Below are 16,118 nucleotides of genomic sequence, written 5' to 3' on the forward strand. Positions count from 1 at the left end.
AGGTGTGGCAATACAGCATGCTAAGCTGCCGCCTATAATTCCAGCCCATGGTTTGAGACTCAGCTTCTCCACTTCCAGCTCCCTGCTAATGCACCTGGGAGACCAGCAGAGGACCACCCAGCGCTTGGGCCCCTGCCACCTACATGGGAGATCATGGATGGAGTTCCAGTGGACCAGTGGATGGACGATTCAGTGTTCTCTCTCTTTCACTATGAAATAAAGCAACTTTTTAAAAACAAAATGAAAAGAGCTGAGGAAATTCCCAAGTGAATGCCCAGGGAGTTCTCAGGCTGTTTTCAGCCTTTCAAACCAGGGGCATCCAGTACCAAGGGACCTAGGGCACCAAGGAAAGATGCAGGAGGGGCAGGCATGAAGCAAATGGCTCATACACCAGAGGTGGCCCACTCACTGCAGGAGAAACTCCAAGGCCCGGGTATACCATCCGCACCCACTTCCTGGGTGGGAGAACAATTTGGTGAAATCATGAAACGTCACTGTTCAAGTTCAGAAGAGTGAGTAGATGAGGATCCATCAGTGTCTGCTTCAGCCCCTTCAAGTTCTTCAATGGAGATATTGAAGAGTGAGGGACCCTGAAGAGCTTTGTTGCAAACATACTCCTGCCCTGTGTTTAACCCCCAAGGTTTTAGACGAGAATGGCAGAACCAAACTAGAGTTTCGATCATCAACAGATAAGCCCCTACATTGTTGGGAGACACCTCAATGGCACCATGATGGACTTCTGAGGGTACTCGGAAGACAGCTAGTCAAAGACTGGAGAGGAGAAAAACGGGAGGGAAGAAGAGGGGAAACCCCAATGCCTATTAAACTGTGTCGTAAAATAAAGAATTTTTTAAAAAGTAAATACAACAGTGACTCGGGAGAAGGCAGATGGTACAGGCAACATACAGGCCTCCTGAAACGTCCAGAAATGACAGGAGAAGCAGTGGGGCCTCCAGCAGGGGGAACCAAACCACCTTAGCTCTTCCAACAGCAAGAATTTGATATAAGGAGCTAGTTCCACCAATGCTGGGAAAATACAAAAGTAAAAGGGGGCCGGGTGTTAACAACCGAATAGTTCCATGGCATGGGCCTGGCACGCTTCGATCTGAACAAATTGGCAGCTCCAGCCAGAAGACCATTAAAGTGGCAGCAGGAAAGCCTTTCCAGTGTCCTCCTGCCCTCCAACGCCCCCTGTTGGTCAAAACCAAAGGAGTCCACTCGCAAGGGACACGGGTGCCTGCAGTCCCAGACCAACATCCCAGAGTGGCACATTGAGGGTACTCTGCCCCAGTCTCCTCCTTCCCCATCAGCAGATTTTTTTCCCCAATTATCGAGGACTCTTATTCCTCCTAAGATCTAGTTTTTGGGTCGTTTCTCTTATGCGTGCATTAGAAAAATTGCATTTTTATTGGAAGAAAAGAGATAAAAAGGATTTCAATTAAATGGTTTTATTCTATTTTTTTTTTTCAGCTTTGTAGCGCCCTAGAAAGAACCGCAACTGAAATAAGCTCTCAAGACTATTAGATGATCTCAACTCCTTCATCTCACTCTTCCTCGTGCCACTAGGCAGTCTGGGGGCCACAGCTCAGAGGTCGGGGTGCAGGTTGGCAGGGTTTACATGAAATGCAGCGCAGGGTACCTGGCACTCTTTCTCTGCGGCCTTGAACTCTGGCCATCAGATAAGGCCGAAGACCTAGATTGCTGGGCGAGGTTATCCTGCGAAAGGACCTATCTGGTTGGGGCGGTGCAACCGAACTGCAGGTGGAAACCCTCACCGGTTCGCTGGCGCTGAACGCCAGAGAGCCTCGGCCTCTGCAGCTGCGCGCGTACAGCGGCTCCGCAGGTGACTCGCCCGGACTGCCGGTGGGGCGCGGGGCCCCAGGAAGCTCCGAGCGCCCACAGCAGGCGAGTGGGACACAGCAGCTGTAACCAATGTGACCCAGCCCCGCGATCATGCGCGCCCCCCGCAGTCTGGGGCGCAGCCGCCAGGACTTGCTCCTACTGCTGCTGGCGCTGCTCGTGGAGGCGCCGCCGGGACGCGCAGGTACGTGGGTCGCGCACCCAGGCCGGGTGGAGCAGAGCTGGGGCAGCGCGCAGCCAGGCTCCGTCCCATCCTGCTTTCGCTCTGGGACAAGGCACTGGGGCAGCCCCCAGGAAACAGGCCCCGCGGCTCCCCTCGGCCTGGCTGCCGGTCAGGTTCGCCTTGACTGCGGGTTTCCCACTTGGGGCTGAGAGGATCCAAAGCGTGGGGCGGTCGTCCCAAATGGCACCCACCCGCCAGCGGCCTGCGGGGCGCCCTCGCCGGCGTGGCTCAGGCCCCTCACTCCCTGAGTTCCCTGAGCAGGGGAAGTTGCGAGGGGAAAACTCCCTGGAAGGAGACAGAAGGAGGCAGCGCTTCTGCAGCCAGATGCCTCTCTCCCTCGCTTTTTCCCTTATAGTTAAGGCCATGCGCAGATGCGTGCCCCCATGCTAAGGAAATCATAACGCCAACTGCAGGGTTTTAGTTTAAACTCTACCAAAGAGAGCCCATGAAATTTGGAATGATTCTATGTAACTTCTTCTTCTTTCTTTCTTTCTTTCTTTTTCTTTCTTCTTTTTTTGCATCTCTGGTATATGAGCAGAAAAAGATATATTTTTTTCAACCCAAGATAACTGGTATTCCCCACCCTGTCCTCTGAGAAGTGGTAGCAAAGCCTCCCAGGTTACTGTGCTTTGCTGATGTGCACCAAGGTCTGACCCAGTTTAACCCACCGCTGCAAATGCAGTAGTGAGTTTAGGAGCACAGTTGCCCATAAAATTGCAGACTCGCAGTTCCGTACAACTACAGACATAAGAAACATGCCTACGAATCTTCAAAGGATTCTTAAAACAATAGATATTACACTCACGGGAAAAGTCTCCTATCTAAATCCTAAGTCTGTAAGGAATCGTAATTGTCTTTTAATGTTCCCAGGTGAGCTGAATGAGAAAGGCCCACAATGGGCAAATACTGAGGCTTCAAGAAGCAAACATGAATTAGTTTTTTTCTGAAGCAGAAAGAGCAGAAGAAAATCCACTCTCTCACTGAGTCCAGGACTATAAAATGAGGGTAGTTCCAAAGTTGAAAATGCACCTTGAGAAAAAGATGTATGGATTCCAAATTTTTTTTTGCACCCAAACACACTTCTCTTTTTTTAAGTTCGTTTTCCATGGACACTTTTTTTTTGAAGTGCCATGTATCCTTGATCTCTAAACGCAATTTTCAAAAAGCAAATGAAATTCTTTTCACTCGCCTGAGATTGTGAGCTCTGTCTAAGGAATGCTTAGAAAAGCAGGTTAGAAAGTACTTACATGGAAGCATGTGTACAGCATGGGTGCTGTAAGCTGCCAGGTCACCTGCAGCGCCTGCTGAAGAAAGCAGGTGTTCTTGGAGTTCCCCCACCCCCAGGGAGGTGAATGCTTTACTTCAATGTAGTTTTTACTTCTTAGCACAAACATTCTGTCACACCAGTATGTGTTGGCTTGTGTGCACATGCCAAACGATCCCAACAGAGAGGAAGAAAAGACTCAATTTGTCAGCAATGTTTTAAGAGAAATATTGAGGTTTCGTTTAGGTCAACTTTTGAAGGGATTCCGAATGACTGTGCCACTCCTCTGAGACAGCTGTGACAGCTGTGACGCTGACTCATTCATTCCCAGCGCTTTCCCGGGATGAGATTTTTCACTCTAGTTTATCACACTCTGCCCTACAGTTCATCCATGCACCCCATTCCTTATAAAGATGAAGAACTGTGGACCCTGTTAGGTAAGACAAACATTCAAGGCCAAGGAGAGCATGGGATGATGACTTGCAAGGTCACAGCTGCAGGCTTTCCAGGAGCTCCCACTGCCCTTAGGACCATCCTGAATTCTCCTGCAAGCACCCAGTAGCCCACCCCTGCCTATGAGGCCAACTGTATACCTCCTACCATTGAATTCTAGCACCACTGGCCCTTTTCCAGTTATTGCCTAGGTAAGAGACTTCATACTTGCAGTTTCTGCTGCTAGAATTCACCTCACCGGTTCTATCCCTGGTTGACTCCTAATCACACTTGGCATCCAACGTCTACTGTGCCTCCCTCAAGAATGCCTTCCCCAAGTCCCCAAGGAGGAGAAATAATACAGAACGTGTTATGTTTGTCAATAAATGAGCTTGATTTTAATTTGGAAACCCTAAAATGAAATCTAATACTACTATAACGGTTGCATTTACTAGAATGCACATCCTGTAATTAACACAGTGAAAGTGCTGGTTGGGATGTGTACTTAATGTAAACACAAAAACATTGAGTATTTTATTTCACTGACAAATTCTTCTAGGACATTCTTCACACACACACACACACACACACACACACACACGATACTTTTCACTAAGCTATTGATTTTGCTCAAGTCTCACCCATTTTCCCATTGATGTCCGTTTTCTGTTCCAGTATTCAACTTGAGATCTCACATCACATTTTGTTGTCCTGTCCCTTTAGTTTTCTCTGATGGGTCCCAAGGATGTCTTGGCTTTTTTGAGCTTGACACTTTTGAGGGCTCTAGTCATGGTGTTCCCAAAATATCTTTCCATTGGGGTTTGTTTTATATTGCCACATAATTAGAATAAGGTTCTTCAGTGGAGGGGCACAAATATCAAGAATGATGTTGTTCTCTATGCATTATCTCAGAGCCTTTAGGCAGTCAACGTGTCTTATCAATGCACATGTTCACCTAATCCCTTGGTTAAAATGATATCCTCAGGGTTTCTGAATATAAAGTTGGTGTTTTTCACTTTGTGATGAATATATACTGTGTGGAGAGGAACTTTGAGATCATGCAAATATCCTGTTATTTCTCCAAATTTGCACCTACTAGTTTTCATATCCACCAGTGGAACTTTAAAAATATTGATTGATTGATTGATTGATTGATTTGAAAGCAAAAGTGATAGAGAGAAAGAGACAGAGAGATTATCCATATGCTGACTCATTCTCTAAATGGTCTACATGGTCAGGGATGAGCTACGCTGAAGCAAGGGCCAGGAACTCCATCCATGTCCTCACATGGGTGTCAGGGACCCAGGCACTTGGGCCATTATTTGTTCTTTTCCAGGCTATTAGCAGAGAGCTGTATCAAAAATGGAGTGGGTGGAATTCAAATAGACTGCACCACAACGCTAGTCTCTATCAACTGATTTTGACAACTACAACTATGTTGCCTCATAACGATTTTTAAAATTGCTCTTCTAGTTTTGGTTCTTTTCTTCCACATTTGTTAATTGGAATTCTCTTTTGCTTTCATTTATTGAGTCATTTAAATATCTCACTTTGAACTCATTCTATTCTCCAAGTCCTAATTCATTATTATTATATTATGTCATTTTCTTGCTCGAAGTTTTTTAGCTTTGGTGATTAAGAAAGTCTTCATTTGGCTTCTGGGTCCTTTTAAGAAGCCTTACTCTTTTTGTGCAATTCAGGAATTACCTTGTATTATCTGTGCCCTATACCTGGAAATAACCATCACTCTCCAAGGAGCTCTGTCTCCTTCTGTTGGAAAATAGTGTTCAGAAACCAAGAACTGAATACTAGACATGCTGATTACTACTGGAATATCATTTGTAGGCTTTACTAAAAGACAAAACTGGAAAAATAAATGCAGATACTAATTCTGTTAGACACACATCTATGTCCTGTCTATATCCTATATCTGTATCTAAACAAATAAACTATGTCCTCCCCAGTCTCTTTATCACTCTCTCTAAATATATATGTATATATACACAAAAATTTCTCTCCATAACTACATATATTAAAGAATATGCATTTATACTGATGCCACTGACTTCAATCCACAGCACAAGATTCATTCTAACAGTTATTTTTCTTTATTAGCTTCTTTCTCCAACACTGAGAAAGCCAGATGCCATTATCTGCAACAGGTTTACTTACTTGTTCAGTTCTGAATTTCTAGTCCATGCTCCTGTGAGAAATATACTTCCTAATGGGATTGCAACATCCCTGTGTGATCCTTTGGTCTTTAAGCTTTATTGCATCTGCCAAGATACTATATTAACCAAATTATCAAGTTAGGTTCACATGCTACTGTTTGAGTTTCATTGGGATTTCACTGTGTACCAACACTGAACACACCCCTCCCTCTCTTTTCTCAGTGTCTTCCACGCCAGCCACCTCCCCAGTGCAGTAATCCCAGGTCTTGTCCCTCTCCTGGTGTCCAATGTATCTGTTCAGTGTCTGTAACCTCCTGGGCTGACTCCTTAAACATGATGCTGAGATGCTTGGTCTACTGTACTCTCAACATAACATCTGAGCTGTTTATCTTCACATGATTCAGAATTAGATTCTTGATTTTAAAAATAAAAAGCATTTCTGATGCTTTCAAGGTGCCCTCGTTTCTTGTCTTTGTTGCCTTCTTTGGGACGTAGATTCTGGCCTCATATTCAAACTTGGAATTTCCTATTTACAATTTCACTGTGTGAAGGCAATTTTCTTTTTTTTTTTTAAAGATTTATTTTTTATTACAAAGTCAGATATACAGAGAGGAGGAGAGACAGAGAGGAAGATCTTCTGTCCGATGTTTCACTCCCCAAGTGAGCCGCAACGGTCGGTGCTGCGCCGATCCGAAGCCGGGAACCAGGAACCTCTTCCAGGTCTTTCATGCGGGTGCAGGGTCCCAATGCATTGGGCCGTCCTCGACTGCTTTCCCAGGCCACAAGCAGGGAGCTGGATGGGAAGTGGAGCTGCCGGGATTAGAACTGGCGCCCATATGGGATCCCAGGGCGTTCAAGGCGAGGACTTTAGCCGCTAGGCCACTGTGCCGGGCCCTGAAGGCAATTTTCTTTTGGTTCACTTAGAGTCTAGAGAATGAGAGTGTGACATCTTATCTTGGACTTGGAGTGTGTCTGATTGGGTCTTTAAGGCAACTAAGACTACTCTTTCCTAGAAAGAAAATTATTTGCACAGAATTGTTGAGTTTTTTTAAATTTTTATTGTATTACATTTGATTTTATAACACAGTTTCATAGGCTCTGGGATTCCCCCAATCCCTCCCCGTACCCTCCCCTCATGGTGGATTTCTCCACCTAGTTGCAGTATTACAGTTCAGATCCAATCATAATTCTTTCATTGAAAGCATGTACTTTGCATAGTGTCCAGCATCTTATTGTCCAGATAAATTCAATAGTTTCTTGGGGAGACCATCTTTGGTCTGAAGGCAGAGCTGGCAGAATATCATCCCGACCGATTAAAAGCCACAACATAACATCAACAACTGTTTACAACCTTATGGAGTTAAATGACATGGTACTGAGTGACCAATATGTTAGAAAATGCAAGTTGTTAGCCATATCCTGTGATTACTTCATTGACATTTCCGTTTTAGTTTATACACAACTGGCTGCTATACATCTTAAAATGGCTATAGGGTGCTATTCAGCTGCCTAGTGCCTATTTTCATTTTTATATTTAGCAGTTTATAGTATTGAAGCATAATTTTTACTGAACTTGGCAAATTTTGGGATAGTTCAAACTGGCTTATAACTAACAAAGCATATGTCAACAACTGAGGCACAAAACAGTTTTAGGAGGGGTGTGCAGAGAAATCTTCAATACCCCAGTGAGGAGTAACTTATTTTCGTGTCCTACCTAGGAAGGTATATATGATTCCAGGCTAACCATTTCCTGTTTGGTACTAAGCTTTGCTTGTTGTTCTCTGTCTATCTAATCTAATTTTGTTGTTGTTGTTGTTGTTGTTGTTGTTTTGTGGGGGAAGCTCCAGAGCGACCCTGATGGTCATTGCAAGAGAGGGTGGGGATCCAAAGTTGGAACTAAGTAAGGACCACAGAAAGCTCCTCTCCCGATTCCCAAAGGAAGTGTACTATTCTTCTGTTTCTGCAGAGTGCTCAGGGCTGCTGGCTGTTGTTCCAATGACATTGGCTCCTGTGGGGTAGGATTTGGGCTTCTTGCATCCCATGTGGTAGATCCAAATGGGGCTGGGTGACCTCAGAGTTCTCGGCCTCTGAAGGCACTCCAATTCCCCGTGGTCTCTTTGGCAGTTGGGATATAGTCCTTGGTGCCCGTGCTGATTATCCTTGGTGGCGATCCGGGAGTCTCCAGGGTTGGGATACAAGCCTCCTTCTGGCCCCCTGCTCCACTCTGGGTCCCCCTGCTCTGTGCACATGACCTCCTGTTAAGAGGTTGTCAGGATCGCTCTTAGAATCATTGAGTTTTAATGGTGATGTTCACAGCATTGCACTTTAAGACACAAAGGCAGTGCTTCAGCTGCTTCTCTGCTGCCTGATCAAATGCCAGTTCTGTCTGGAGCACAGAGAATGGACACACCTTGGCCTGTGCAGACTTGCCAATCAGTTTTCCTTTTGCTTCTTGGTTTCAACATGTCTCTATTTCCTCCAGCTGCCTCTCAACTGAGTAATGTAAAGTCCCATCCCAAATAGTTGTGTTTGATTTCAGCACATCCTTTTAATTCTCTCACCTCTGTAAAGATCCTATTTCCAAGTAGAGTCTCATGCTAACATACCAGAAGTTAAGATTTCAGAAAATTTCTTTGAGGCAACCTCGTAACACCTGCCCTACCCTCAAAGATTCGTAGGGTTATGAATAGGATCCATTGATTTGGCCTCCAATGTGGAGAAAAAAAGCTGATTTTTCTGCCCTGGGCAGTTTTTCTCATCTCCACCACACGAGTAGTCTGAACGGAAAGGCTCTTTGAGAATGCTGAAGGCAGAGAAGCAATCTTCTCATGCATTTTTCATAACATGCAAATAAGGGGGTGCTCAGTAAAGATGAGCGAAGATTGCAATTCTTCAGCAGAATGACTTCTTAGTCATGTGCCTGCCACCTGCTGCTCTAGGCAGGCACTTTAACTGCAAAACTCTCCCCTTACTCCAATAAGGGCCCTTTCCTTATGTCTCAACCCAGCATTCTCCTTGCCACCTCCACTTGAGGTTAAAATGTGTATTTTGTAAAATGTTCGCTGTATTGTCTATTAAGTGCTCAATTTGTTATTTTTAAAGTCAATACACAGATTTGAAGAACAAAATCGCATATCACATGCAATCCATAATTTAGGAGAATGAGACTGAATGATGCAGGATTCCCTTAAAACTCCATGCATGCACTTGGAGTTTTCAAAGCTTTTAAATAGGGACAGGTGTTTGACCTCATGCTTAAGACACCCATATCCCACAAGGGAGTTTCTGGGTTCTATTTCCTGCACTAACTCCTGATTTCAAATTTCTGTTGATGCAGATCCTGGGAGGCAATGGTGAAGGCTAAAGTCATTAGATTCCTGACACTCATGAGGGAGGCCTATATTGAGTCCTGCTCCTGGCCTCAGCCCCAGCCTACTCCAGGTCATTGTGGGTATCTGGCTGGAAAACCAGCATATTGGAGTTCTGTGTGTCTGTCTGTCCATCTCTTCAGTAAATGAAGTTTAAATATATCTCACCATAATATGATTTTAATTAGTATTCCTTTGAGTGTTTATTTTCATGGATTGTCATAGTTATGTAAAATATTTATTACATAATGTAAGTTCAGTTTTACTTAATGTATTAGCAAAAAAAAAGCACTAAATCTTTATCTGAGCATATTTTCTATCAATTACCAAGCAGTGACTATTCCTTTTCCTCACCTTCCTTTCTTATAAAACTAAAAATGAACAAACAAAAAATTAACAGGTGCAGAATCCCATGAAAAGGATGTTTTTCCTGAAGGTGGTACTTTGCAAGTGGATAGGAGTCAGGAGTTCTATGGCTATAAACTGACCTCAACGTCACTGGCTGTCATTGTGGTCAACTTGTCATGTGGCTCCTTGCAATGCTGAATTGAGTTACAGTTTGTTATGGCAGGAGCAAGACAGTGAAACAGGGGCCTTAAGTAGATAAAAATAAAAACTGAGGAAAGTCAACTTAGGAACATGTGATCTTTATGAATGAACAGAGCACCCCAGAACATGGTGTTTTTGTTTCGGTTTTTTGTTTGTTTGTTTGTTTTCATTTCATCGAGCCTAGTTTTTGTTAAGTAACTTTGCCATTGCTTCTCACCTTATGGAGGCCCTAACTGATGCAGACCGAAAAGTCACGGATTGATGACATTCTTCACAGTTCTTGGATGAAGATGGAATGGGGGAAAATGACATTGTCCTTCCTCTCTCCCTCTGCCTATCTTTTCCCATCATTTGTCATTTTATCTTTTCAGACTGATTTTTTCACTTCCAAATCTCCAAAATCTATGTGTTTTTAGACTCTCTTACTTTTTAATTTTTTATAATATTTTAATCTTTTTTATTAAAATGTTTTGATCTTGAAAGAGAGATGATATGCTTTCATCCATTGATTCATCCCCCTTGCCCCCCCCACTAGAAATTGGAAATTCAAGCCAGGTCTCCCATGTAAATGTCATGAGTTCAATTACTTCAGTCATCATTTCTTGGCCTTTTGGCTAAGATCAAGTGCAATTATTTCAGCCATTGCTGCTGTCTCCCAAAAAACTGCATTACGAAGAAGCCAAGAACTAGAGCTGGAACTCAAACCCAGAAGCTCTGAGGTGGGAATGAGGCATATTAATCCTTGTCTTTACCAATAGGCCAAACTCTTACCTCTTACATTTTTGTCTTATTGACTTTCTTTCTGAAAATATAAAACTATGAAGATTTTACTAGCCGGCTGACATTGCCTCTAGAGGAAATGAAAAGAGTGCTAATTGTGAAAATCATTTGAAGATATAGAGATATGTATTGTTATTTAATAAATACCTGTTGATTGAATTTGGAGTTTCTAATAGTTTCTCTTTTCCAAACCTTGTTTATCACAAGTGGTTTGTCTTTGGCCCTATTCTTTAATATTTTCCTATGGTGGCATATTATCAAGTACCAGATGCCCATATTCAAATTTCCTTTCCATAGTTATTATAATAATCATTATTACAAATTAAAACACTTTGAAGATCACAAAATGTGAAGAAAATTCAGACCCTATTCTTACATATTATTCTCAAAACTCCAGAGGCAGGAAGATACTCAACCAAGAGATACGTAAAGTAGGACTGATATCTGACAATGGGGCTGATATGTGCAAATTAATAGTGATATCCTATAAGTAGACATTGGGAAAGATATCTACAAAAATCTAACAATGAATTTCTTAAACTCAGCTTTTAGAAATGCAATAGAACTGGCATACATTCCTCAAAATATCCCACTAAGCTTTCATCTTTGGGGGAGAATCTCATTTTCAGACTTCTTCAAAGTCACTTTGAACAAATTTATATAATCAAGCCAGGGAATACTGTGTAGAGCAAAACCAAGCCTTGACTACTTAAAAGTGAAAGTGACTTTTTTACATTTTTAAAGCCAATTGCATTTTTCTTAGCATATTTGAAGACAATTATAGCTGAAAAGAACCATCTCCAAAATACCATGCACCATGCAATAGTCTGAAAATAGTCATAAACCCTCCCAAGCACACCAACTTAACGATATTGTGCTCTTTAATGGATTAAGTCTAACATATTTATTTTCAAAAGAAGATTCTCTTTTAAAGTCTTGCTTTCCTTCAACCACCAACAGCAAAATGCTCAAAACATGTTTAAGCACATGTATTTACTTATTGAGGTGACTACAAAGAAATAACCTGGATCTCTCTGTATGAGTTAAGCACCACTCACCCCCATAACTGTCCACCTAGCTGTCAGGATAAGGAGATCCTGATGGGATGTGTCTCAGATTTGTAGGACATCTGCTCCATGAAAGCTGAGCCTTCTCTGTGTTTCTGTCTTCAGTTGTATTCCAGAGTCTCTCACAGTTTCCAGCCTTTAGTAGGTGTCTAGTAATGACAGCTAGTAATACTCTGAATATGAACAAATCCACAAGGAAAATTATTTGAGTTTACCTATTTGTCTTCTATCACTCCTATCCCTCTATCTGTAATATGCAAGATTCATAATGAGCATAAAACCCTTTCTTTCCATTTCACTGTACTGGGGAGCATTTCCTGAAGGATGATGAATATCCCAGCGGAGCTCTGTAGCAATCAACACCATGTGTTGAGCATTCACCTGAGGGCTACACAGGAATGGGCAAGTCATCTGACCTCTCTGGGATTCTGCCTGCTCACCTCTAGGACAAGAACAGTAATTCCAGAAAACAAAATTGAACTAATAATTATTGAGTTCACTCTTTGTGCAAGCACTCTTAAGGGAGCTCTCAACAAAGAATATTATTTAATCACCCAAAGCAAGCCCAACAGGTAAGCAGTGTAGTTCCATTAAGGCACAGAAGTTAGCTTCTTCAGCAGTTCACAACTGGTAAGTGGTGGGACAAGAAGGAAGTTCCAATGTGACTTAAGGTTTCCTTTTCTAGAAATTCTTCTTGACCTGCCCACCTAAAGAATTACAAAGGTCAAAGACAGAAAGTAGGTGGCAGTCCCCTGTATACATAGGCAGTACTATTACAGAGAAAACTGAGGCAGAGCACAGTATAGCAATGAATAGTAAAGACAGAATGGTGAAGATGGGAGTTAGGGGAAGAAAATCAAGGTCAAAGGAAATGGTGTTAGCATCAACCCATGCTCTCTCCTGTTTTTCTCAAGAAAGTAGTTACTGAATTGTTTTTCCAGTGACATAACTTTTCAAGACACTGGTATATAATTAGGAGGCAGAGGGAAAAGGACAGCTCACACCTTTCAAAAGAAATGGTTTACAACCTGAGACAGAAGAAAACACAACTTTCCTTTCAGCAGGATGCAGTGAGAACAATATGTGAGATCATCTGCTTGAAAGTAGTCATACCTGGGAGAATCAAAATGGTGGAATAGGGTAAGGACACGTTTAAACGGACAGAGAAACATCTAATCAGGATGAAGCAGAGAGGACATATTCCAGCAAATAGGAAAGGACAGAACAACAGCAGAGGGGTACCTGGAGACTGACAGACACAGGAAAGCAGCGGACACAACGGTGTGGTGTTGCAGTGACTGATACTCCAGTGGCATTCAACTAACAGCAATCTGAACTCCACCAGCAGCCAGAACTCCACCAGCAACCAGATGGGAAAGGACTTTCACTGGGTGCTTGGGAGGCAAACCCAGACAAAGAACTGTCCGTTCTGTTGGTCCGTTTGATTTCAACAGGAGCAGAGACAGAGCAACAGATCCCAGATGGACAGTGCACGAATAGGGTGGATTTCACAGCCCAGTCAGCCATCTAGAGCCGAATTGGGAGTCATTTTGTGTAAGGAGGTAAAGGCAAGGGAAAGGACTGAGCATACACTGTGCTGGGAGTAAACTCATTTCTGACTCAGTGAACTGCAGCAACGTGACATTCTACAGGTTCCACCCAAGACAGGTCTAGGTAGCCATAAGACCTGACGGCCAGCAGATCAAGAACTGAAGTAGTGGTATGTCAGGTGCCATTTTGTACACTGTGGCAATAGCTTTAGGACTGCAGGGGACAAAGGTGAATTTCGCATGTGCTGAGCTCTCAAGAACTCACTGAGGTCCGTGGATTGCACTGGTCCCACAGGAAGATAATGACTGTGGCATCATATAGGTCAAAATAGGTCCGTGTGGCACCCAGACCTAACGTCCAACAGGTTCTGACAAGATCAGCGCCACCAACAACCTAACTATATAGACACCTGGTGTCTCTCTAATCCTGGGACCTGCTCCAACTGAAAGGGGGAGAAAGGTTGCAGAAACAATGGTGCAGCCTCAGCACGGTATCACAGGAGGTAGAGAGTGGTGAGCCAGGAGCTGGGGCTGTGGAGATCTAGAACCCAGACCTGGAACTCACTGGAGGTTGTGGCACAAGTGGCTACAAGCAAAGAGTTGTGTACCAACTGCAATAAGTAAAATCGCATTGTAGACCTGTGGATGACACAAGTTAGAAACCTGCCCCAAGGAGAAGTCTCTGCTAACCAGAAGTACAATGACCAAGAGCAAAAAAAGAGACAAAAGCACAATGAATATTACTGAAAACTCCCTGCAAAGGAACAAAACCCTATGCCAGCCTCAGAATTCACTGAGGAAGACATCGAGAAAATGGGGCACACAGAATTCATAACACTCATTTTAAAGATTCTGATCAACAATGAGAAGCATATACAAAAGTTCAAAGAATTTAAGGAAGCAATAAAGCAAATCAAGGTTGAAATATCAGAAATGAAGAACACAGTAGAGCAAATTAAAAATACAATGGGGAGTCTCCAAAATAGAATGAAACAAGCAGAAGAAAGAGTCTCAGAATTGGAAGATACTTCCTGTCACCAGGGGGAAGCAAACAAAAAGCTGGAAGCAGAGCTGGATCAGGCCAAAAAAAGTATTCAAGAATTGGAAGACACTATTAAGAGGCCAAATAGAAGAGTTATGGGAGTCCCAGAAGGTGCAGAGAGAGAAGCTGAGTTTGCAAATGTATTTAATGAAATAATAAGGGAAAATTTCCCTAATCTGGGGAAAGAATTGGGAAGCAAGATCCAGGAGGGACACAGAACTCCCAACAGGCTTGATCAAAAGCAATCTTCACCAAGACACATGATCTTCAACCTCTCTTCAATTGAACATAAGGAAAAGATCCTTAAATGTGCACATGAAAAAAAATCAACTAACATATAAAGGAATGCCAATTAAACTCACAGGAGATCTCTCACAGGAAACTTTACAGGCCAGAAGAGAATGGAGTGACATATTCCAGATTCTAAAAGAAAACAATTGTCGGCCTAGGATAGCATATCCAGCAAAGCTTTCTTTTGTCTTTGAAAATGAAATAAAATTCTTCCACAGTAAAGAAAAGTTAAAAGAATTTGCCTCTTCCAAACCTGCCCTACAAATGATACTTCAAGATGTTCTCTTGACAGAGAAGAGGAATAGCACCTGCCAAAACCAAAGGCAAATTGGAAGAACATCTCAGTAAAATGACAGTAGAAGACTAAACCAATGAATAACTCATTCTTAAAATGACAGGACCAAAGTACCATCCATACATGTTAAACTCTGAATGTAAATGGATTAAGCTAAATCGAACGTCATAGATTAGTAGACTGGATTAAAAAACAAAACCCATCTATTTATTGTCTAGAAGAGATACACTTCACCAACAAAAATAGGCATGGGTTTTGTTGTTTTCTGTTGGTTTCATCTCTTCAAAACACTTTCTTCTGATTAAATCATTCAATGACTCGTAAATCATACAGTAGCATCATTTTCTGCAAGAAAGTTCTTGATTTTCATTTCTTCAGCAACACGTTAGTCATTTAATAGCATGTTATTTAACTTCATGGCGTTGTTAATTTCTTTTTTCTCCCTGATGTTGATTTTGTTTTGTGGTTTTTCATTTAAGGGGATGTATAGTAGCTGTGTAATGGAGACTGTCTTATCTATAACATGTTATTTAACTTTATGGCATTGTAAATTTCTATTTTTCTTTCTATTGTTGATTTTGAAACATGACGTTTCATTTAAGGGGATGTACAGTAGCTATGAAATGGAGACTAACATCCAGATGTGAGGATACAATGTAGTATGCATTTCTACTTCCAGACAAAGATGGACTTTTAATGAAACTGTTCACTCTATCTTGACAATAGGGTTCTGGACTCTCTGCCATTGTCCATGCCCACAATGATGGACATATGACTGTGTATGAAGAACTATATTTTAGTAATGATATAGAGGAACTAGGTGGGGGGGAGGAATTGGGGAGGGGATAAGGGAAATGCCAGGAGCCTATTGAATTGTATCATAAAATGATAATAATAATAATAATAATAATAATAAAGTGTTACCAAAAGGCTGAAAAAAAAAAAAAGAAAGTACTCATACCTGACTTGCCTTTCTTTGGTGGTCAAGATGTAGTTATTTCTTTTTTTTTTTTTTTTTTTATATATATATTTATTATTTAACTTCAGTAATTACATTGTATTATGTGACACAATTACATAGATACTTGGGTTCTCCCCACCCCTCCCCAAACCCTCCCACCATGGTGGATTCCTCCACCTTGTTGCATAACCACAGCTCAAGTTCAGTTGAGATTCCCCCATTGCAAGCGTATACCAAACATAGAGTCCAGCATCTTATTGTCCAG

At 42.2% G+C, this 16,118-nt stretch overlaps 1 protein-coding gene across 1 annotated transcript in view; it reads left to right on the forward strand.

The window, feature by feature from the left end:
- The first annotated feature begins 1,839 nt into the window (after window positions 1-1,839).
- Window positions 1,840-16,118, forward strand: part of IL20RA (interleukin 20 receptor subunit alpha) — a 49,556-nt gene continuing 35,277 nt past the window's right edge. Inside the window, exon 1 of the mRNA XM_012927582.2 lies at window positions 1,840-2,044. Within this exon, the coding sequence (XP_012783036.2) occupies window positions 1,954-2,044 (91 nt within the window). The 5' untranslated portion in view covers window positions 1,840-1,953. The remainder of the gene's footprint in view (window positions 2,045-16,118) is intronic.

The sequence above is a fragment of the Ochotona princeps genome, chromosome 1 (assembly GCF_030435755.1).
Source record: "Ochotona princeps isolate mOchPri1 chromosome 1, mOchPri1.hap1, whole genome shotgun sequence".
Taxonomy (NCBI): domain Eukaryota; kingdom Metazoa; phylum Chordata; class Mammalia; order Lagomorpha; family Ochotonidae; genus Ochotona; species Ochotona princeps.